The sequence below is a fragment of the Euleptes europaea genome, chromosome 12, assembly GCF_029931775.1.
Source record: "Euleptes europaea isolate rEulEur1 chromosome 12, rEulEur1.hap1, whole genome shotgun sequence".
NCBI classification, from domain to species: Eukaryota; Metazoa; Chordata; class Lepidosauria; order Squamata; family Sphaerodactylidae; genus Euleptes; species Euleptes europaea.
In genome coordinates this window covers 10,887,418-10,895,680 of record NC_079323.1, presented here as the reverse complement: position 1 = coordinate 10,895,680, position 8,263 = coordinate 10,887,418, and the positions used below count along the sequence as shown (strand labels likewise).

At 45.9% G+C, this 8,263-nt stretch overlaps 1 protein-coding gene across 1 annotated transcript; it reads left to right on the top strand.

The window, feature by feature from the left end:
* Window positions 1-2,598: 2,598 nt before the first annotated feature.
* Window positions 2,599-7,780, top strand: LOC130485632 (putative uncharacterized protein C18orf15; the record flags this gene model as incomplete). Its single annotated transcript, XM_056858852.1, has 4 exons — window positions 2,599-2,626; window positions 6,498-6,535; window positions 6,816-6,974; window positions 7,766-7,780. Coding segments are annotated over 4 exons (240 nt in total), but the record flags the coding sequence as incomplete, so codon positions are not given.
* Window positions 7,781-8,263: the final 483 nt, after the last annotated feature.

The window sequence follows — 8,263 nt, the reverse complement described above, 5'->3', positions numbered from 1 at the left end:
AGATTTTGGGGGGGCGGAGCCTGAGGAGGGTGGGGGTTTGGGGGGGAGGGGAGGGACGTCAATGCCATAGAGTCCAATTGCCAAAGCAGGCATTTTCCTCCATAAGCTGATCTCTATCAGCTGAAGATGAGGTGTAATAAGCCTGGCTATAAAAGCCTGGATATACACATATACCCAGGTTTTTACAGACTAGATTCTCATTTTTAGCTGTTTCACAGTCTCTTTCTAGCCTGTTTTTAGGCAGCTCAATTCATTCCAATGGCTTGTTTTTAATTGCAATAATTCACATGGTTGTTGTTGTTTTAATGATTTTATGGTACTGTGTTTTACTGGTGAGCCACCTTGAGCAATCCTCTGGAGCGATGCATATAAATCCTCTAAATAAATAATAAATCAATTGTATGAGGTGGGCTGTTCCTTGGCTGCTTTGGAGAAGCTATGCAGGAATCTTTACCCTGTTGTTTGTAAAACAAGGACAAAAAAACCCCGATCCTTTTAACTGGAGAGCCTGGGGATCAAACCTGGACCTTCTGCCTGCAAAGCAGATGAACACACATAACACGAACACACATGAGTTTCCTTATAGAATCATAGAACTGGGAAAGGGGCCATACAGGCCATCTAGCCCAACCTCCTGCTCAATGCAGGATCAGCCTAAAGCATTATACTTAATCAGACCCTCGGTCCCATCAAGGTCAGTATTGTCTTCTCAAATTGGAGATGCCGGGGATGGAACCTGGGACCTTCTGCATGCCAAGCAGATGCTCTACCACTGAGCCATGTCTCCTTCCCAAAGCTGTCTTTCCTGTTCCAGTCCAAAGACAAAACTGGTACTTGTATCAATAAGAACACCGGAACCTAAGAAAAGCCCTGCTGGATCAGACCAAGGCCCATCAAGTCCAGCAGTCTGCCACACAGTGGCCAACCAGGTTGCCTCTAGGAAGCCCACAAACAAGATGACTGCAGCAGCATCCTGCCTGTGTTTCACAGCACCTAATATAATGGGCATGCTCCTTGGATACTGGAGAAAATAGAGAATAAAAAAACACGTTTTGCAGTAACTTTGGGGGTTGTTTGTTGAACCGCAGGCTGACCTCCCCAGACTCACTTTTCCAAATAGCCCTCCAGCATGAACAGTCGCTAGCCAGAGACCGATGCTCGAAACCAACACGCCAGATTGATGTTTCCGCGCGAATCTGCCGCAGATAAATGTGCCGTGTCCTTCGAAGCCAGGTATACACACTCCTCAATGTCACCGGGACATCATAAGTGGCTGTCATTCCATTTATCAGGTTGTCACAGGCGCTCCAAGAGCCCTCGGCTCCCCTCGGAAAGAACAGTAAAATCGGGTTAACGAGCAATCATCCCTTCCGCGGTGGCGTCTTGAGCATCCACATAAGGACAGGGACGGTCTAATGGGCTTTGACCGGTCGGAACGCTCCTCAGACGGGGGACCAATAACTCATACGACGATGAAGGAAACTGCCCAGTTGCTGATATTGCCTAAAGCCACCAGGCGTGCGCGCGAGAACAGAGAATCTGTCTGACCGCCACAGATGCTGAACCCTGGCCTGCATTATAATGCACAGGAGCACTGAAATGCTCTAGCAAATCAATCTCGCTGGGTGTTTGTCGGTCGATGCGCAAACCAGGCCTGACGACGCTGAAACTAAGGAAGTACCGAGACGCCTTTTAAATTATTGGGTTTTGTTTTCATATGTTCATCCGCCTTGTCCTTTCACCTGGTCCTGTTTTTTTTCCCCTTGCTAGTCTTACCTCTTTTAATCCACATTTACCCAACTGACTCAAAAACAGGCATCTGTTTTGATGGGGATGTATCAGTGTTGCCTTATTGTTTCTTGCAAAACAAAGGTTTTTATCCTTTTATAAAAATATATAAAAATAGATATACATATAAAAATATATATAATATATATAATATAAAAAGCTGATAGGAAGAAAGTTGATTCCTTTGAAATGTGGTGTTGGAGGAGAGTGTTACGGATAATGTGCCTGCCAAAAAAACAAATAAGTGGGTTATAGATCAAATCAAGCCTGAACTGACCCTAAAAGCTAAAATGAGTAAACTGAGGCTATTGTATTTTGGTCACATTATGAGAAGACCAGAGTCACTGGAAAAGACAGTCATGCTAGGAAAAGTTGAGGGCAGCAGGAAAGAGGAAGGCCCAACAAGAGATGGATTGACTCTATAAAGGAAGCCACGGCCCTCAGTTTGCAAGATCTGAGCAAGGCTGTCAAGGATAGGACATTTTGGAGGACATTAATTCATAGGGTCACCATGAGTCGGAAGCGACTTGACGGCACTTGACGACACATACAAATATTTGAAATTCAAAATCTGTTGCATTTTTTTATCCAGCGTTCCTCCAAGAGAACCCACAATGGTGTGCAAGGTGATCTATCTCCTATTTTATCCTACAAAGGAGGGGGGGGGGGAAGAGAGAGAGAGAGAGAGAGAGAGAGAGAGAGAGAGGAGAGAGAGAGAGAGAGAGAGAGAGAGAGAGAGAGAGAGAGAGAGAGAGAGAGAGAGAGAGAGAGAGAGAGAGAGAGAGAGAGAGAGTGAGTGTGTGTGTGTGTGTGTGTGTGTGTGTGTGTGTGTGTGTGTGTTTCGGGCCGATTACTAAAGCGTCCGCATCGTTTCAAGGTAAACATGGAAATTATGTTGTCACTTTGTGTGGGTGGCATGAGCGAAGTCGCACACGCTGATCATGGCCCCCCTCTGCTGGGCGTCTTCCACCCGCTGACCAGCTGAGGAGTGGTGGGAAGCCATAGCCACTGCACTATATCAACAGCTGCAGCAGGGGAAACCACACAAGCCTGCCCCCATATGGAAACCACCTACGTCTGAATCGACATCACATGTCGCTAAGCATGAGGGTCTAGCTACATGTGTCGTACACTGCAGACATATATTACATGGTGACGTCTTTTTCTGAACCTCTCTGTTCTGACCTCTGATGGGTGCAAAAGGCATGCATATTCTAAAGGAAGCCCCGAAGCAGCCGGCAGGGGTGAACCCGGGGAAACGTCCCTGCGTAAAAGGCCTTGGAGTATTCATGTGATTTATACCAAGGACAGAGTAAATAAACCCCTTTTCCCTGGTGCTGCAGACCCCTCTGGGGCTGCTTTTTAAAGTGTCTCTTTCTCTCAATCTCTCTCCCTCTCTTTGACCAGAGGAATTTAAAGCCTTTCTTTTCTAAATGCTTTTAAAAAACTATGTAGAGATGGGAGATTCAATCCCACCTCTTAGATGCAGTAGCCATGAGAATCACGGGGCAAGTGGGTTTTTTAGGAGAGCGCTACTGCCACCTACTGGATAACTGTGAATGAAAGTGATTCTCGCGCTCCGAACAACCAGCGGTTCCCAAAAATGTGGCTCAAGACCCAAACGCTGTCGCTGCCAACCCCTGGCCTTTGCCCGGGAGCCTTTCGGAAGTTCTGGCCTTCTGATTCCATCGTTGGCCAACCTGCCAAAGAGCCAGCGTGGTGTAGTGGTAAAGAGCAGTGGACTCTAATCTGGAGAATCGGGTTCGATTCCCCACTCCTCCACATCAATGGCGGACTCCAATTGGGTGGAACGGGTTGGTTTCCCCACTCCTGCACATGAAGCCAGCTGGGTGACCTTGGGCTAGTCACAGTTCTCTCAGAACTCTCTGGACCTGCTCATTGCCAGAAAAGCTTGTTGATTTCATTTCTGATCTGCATCCCAAGGAACTCTCGAGCAGCATTCAAAGAACTGGGTTCCTCGAAACACAGCCGGAAATCTGCTGCTCTGAATTTGTCATTGGTGTGTTCAACTTTGCAAGACTTGGGGAAAACCTTTGACAGGAAAGCATCTATGGCGACTAGGGTGGCCAGCTTGGTGTTAGGAAATACCTGGAGATTTGTAGGGTGGAGCCTGAGGAGGACAGTGTTTGGTGGGGGAGGCACCTCAGTGGGGTACAATGCCATAGAGCCTCCCCTCCAAAGTAGCCATCTTCTCCAGGGGAACTGATCTTGGTCATCTGGAGACCAGTTGTAATCGTGGAAGATCTCCAGGCCCCACATGCAGCCAGATTCGGAAGGTCAGCCAAAGAGCGTCTCCGATGTGATGTTAAGAATGACAGCATATGTAATGTGAAAAGAACTGCTGATTAAGAAATTGAAGAGCTTCATGCTCAAGTCCAGCTTCTCCAGGAGCAGGTCCGATTCTCTCAAGGGCGGCTGATGAAAGGAAGAGTTCTGAAAAAAGGAAAAGACAGCATCCTTTTCTCGCAGTGGATTGGACTTTTGTGATTTTTGTGGACTAGCTATCCATGACTGGACAATTGGAAGCAATTTCATGGGAATGGTGAAAACTAATGTGGAAAAGAACAATTTATAAAATATTATATAATAGCGTATGTTAGTAGGAACAGATTGCATTTTGATAAGTTTGCTTTTTGGCCATAGGTTTTTTGTTGTTGTTGTTGTTTTTTTGCATAACCCACATGGAGGTTGGCAACGCTAAGGGTGACCCAAGCGCATTTACGAAGCACAGCACAGCGCATTTACGGAGCACAGCACAGTTAGTTCCCCCAAGGCTCCTGCGAGCTAATTATGCTGTTTTGCTGGCAATGCATCATCCTGCGCATGAAATAATGTATGTGCAATTTAACAAATTCATCAATCACAACCACACCCCCCGCACACAAAACCAAAAACAAAACCATCAAACCCTAAGCTGTTAAGTGTGCTGATAGATAGTTCTGAATTTTTTTGAAGTCTCAAAAATGTAAAGTTTCGGGCCAATTGTTTCATTACAGGGAAGTATGTGTGTTCACGTGCAGGTTTAAAACGATAGCAACACCCCTAAATCACACCCGCGCTGTGAAGTGCAGGAAGGTTAGTGTTGCTAGGGGGCTAAAACTCATGGGAGGTTTTGCCTTGGATTTGCCACTCTCTAGATGCACGTTTCCCCCATCTGCGTTCTCAAAACCCTGCATGGGGGCTTATTGTTGAGGTCTGAGAATTTGGCTGGGGGAAATGCGCGTTTGGAGAGCGGCAAAACCTCCCACAGAGAGAGAGGCGGCAGTATAGTAACAGTTTCACCCAGTTCTTGTTATGGGTCACTGTAACCCCCCATGACTCTTGCCCCAATTACTAGCACACAGACACACGGAGATACCCTGCCCAGCAACAAGCTGTTCCCTTGCTGTCTTAATACATTTCAATACAATTTACAGAAAGGAAAAGAGGTTATTCCAAATTGCAAAATCAGTGGAGCTTCCATAGTCAGGGGAAGTCTACCTTGCGGTGTCACTCTAGATGCACATTTTCCCCGTCTGCATTCTCAAAACCCTGCACGGGGGGCTTATTGTTGAGTTCTGAGAATTTGGCTGGGGGGGGGGGAATGCGCGTTTGGAGAGCGGCAATTCAAATGACCGCGGAGGATCTGCAAAAAGGGGGCTTGCGTTGCGCCGCCCCTTTAAATTCCCCTCCTCGCGGCCTCGAGCTTCATGCGTTCGTAGCGCGCATGCGCGCGGCTTTGTCCCTCCGTTCCCCCCCCCTCCCCTTCGCCGTGCCGGCCGACGCGCGAGCTGTGCGCCTGCGCCCTGGGCTCCCGCTCCGTCCGGGAAGTTTCGTGAAGCTTCGCGAAGGCTCCTGTCGCTTCGGCCTTTTCCGGAGGTGGTTGGGGGGGGGGAGCGGAGAGGCGTCTCGCGCTTCCTTCCTGTCAAGAAGCGGTTCCGCGGCCGCCTCGCCTCGCCCGCCTCGCCTCGGCCTCGTCGGCGGAGAAGAAGAAGAAGAGGGCCGCCCTCCCCTCCCCTCCCCTCCCTCCCCTCCCTCCCTCGGCGCCTCCTCGCCTCTACTCTCCTCTCCTCCGGCCATGGCTCAGCTCTGCTACAACCGGGGGTGCGGGCAGCGCTTCGACCCCGGGGTCAACACGGACGGTGAGGCGGGAGGGGGAAGGGAGGGGGGAGGGGGAGGGGAGGGGGGAGGGGGGAGGGGGGAGGGGGGGAGGGAGGCGGAAGCCGGCGGGGGGAGGGGCGTGCCCGTTGGGGGGGGAGGGGGGGCTAGTGTAGGATGGGGGGGGTTAATCCAGGTGCCGATTCAGTTCATCATTAGCTGCATTTAATAAGGATGAAATGTTCTTTTCCTTTAAAAAAATAATTCTTATATATGTATGCGTGCATATGCATATACGTGGGTATATATGTGTGTGTGTCTCTCTCTCTCTCTCTGTGTGTGTGTGTATATATATCTGGGAGTATATATGCGTTTGTATGTATATATATCTATATCTCTGTATATATGTGTGTCTCTCTCTCTCTCTCTGTGTGTGTGTGTGTGTGTATATATATCTGGGAGTATATATGCGTTTGTATGTATATATATCTATATCTCTGTATATATGTGTGTGTATGTATATATATCTATATCTCTGTATATATATGTGTGTGTATATCTGTGTGTGTGTATGTATATCAGTATGTGTATGTATATATATGTGTGTATAGGTGTGTGTGTACATATATATCTATGTCCTAATCTACGTGTGTATATGTGAATGTATATACATACATGTATATCTATCGATATGTGTGTATGTGTATATATCTGTGTGTATGTATATCTGTGTCTTTGTACATATATATCTGTGTATATATGTGTGTATGTATATACATACACATGTATATCTGTGTGTACATATGTATGTATATCTGCATGTGTGTATATATCAGTATGTGTATGTATATATATGTGTATAGGTGTGTGTGTGCATATATATCTGTGTTTATCTATGTGTGTATATATGTGAATGTGTATACATATGTATATCTATCTGTGTATATATGTGTGTATGTGTATATATCTTTGTGTATATATGTGTGTGTATGTATATCTATGTGTTTGTACATATATATATGTGTATATATGTGTGTGTATGTATATACATACACATGTATATCTGTGTGTGTATATGTGTGTGTATGTATATACATACACATGTATATCTGTGTGTGTATATGTGTGTATGTATACACATACACATGTATATATGTGTACATGTATATACATACATGTCTGTGTACACAGACATACACAATTGTGTTTGTGTGAAGTGCTATCAAGTCTCTTCCCTACAAATGCACCCACGCATCTACACACCCACACATATAGGAAAATGATTCTTCTTACTTTCACAACGTTATTAAATTTTGGGTTTGGGGTGTGGGGGACGTCTCCTTAAACCATGAGTTATCTGAACACATGCTTTGAGAACTGTGATAGGTGGTAGTTGCACAATAGCTTATATAAACTAAGCTGGCATAATCCATTTTTCTAAAATGTGCTGCCGTGATTAAAGCAACCACAGCACGTGAGTGGGTACACAACAGTGGTGGCAGCAGTTGCATTAATAATAATATAATATATGGTCATTAAAAGAAGCATGATTCCTTGCTTTAATGGCAATAGACAGTGATTATGATGCTGGTTAAAGGTAATAACATGAACTTATCAGGGATACAATCAATGTGGTGTGTGGTCCATAAATAAAGTGAAATGGGTGTTATGAAATTCACATTAATAATAGTGTCCACTGTATATATAATTACTGCCACAGTGTTTGCTTTTTGACCCGGCAGGAATTGCAGATGAAAATGAGGGTGGGGAATGCAGAATGTCCTGATTTTCTGCCCCCACATGTGCACATGACGTGTCGATGTGCGTTGCTATATTTGTAGCTCTTCCTCTCTCCCTTGTTCCCTGTCATTCCTTCTAGATGAGGAGCAAGTGACAGTTTTGAAGTCTAAATTCCCTTCGTGTCACTTGGCTTTGATTTCCCAGTACCCTTTTCCTTCTCCTGTCTGTTTGAAGAAGTGGGCTATGACTCTGGAAAGCTCATACTGAAGTAAATTGGATTGGTTTGGAAGAAGACGAAGAGTTGGTTTTTATATGCCAACTTTCTCTCCCACTTAAAGAAGAATCAAACCGGCTTACAATCACCTTCCCTTCCCCTCCCCACAACAGACACTCTGTGAGGTAGGTGGGGCTGAGAGAGTGTGACTCCACCGCTCCAAACCACCATTCTTAACCACTACACTACGCTGGCATAAGGTGCTGCCGTGTTTCTGCCTTGTTCCGAATCCAACTGTGGATACTAATAGTGGGGTAGAAATGCTCTCGGTGTAATGAGTAATATTTTTTTTATTTTGAAAACATCTTCTGCTTTCTGTTTAATCATCAGTCAAGGCTGCTCACCTATCCCAAATGGACCCCC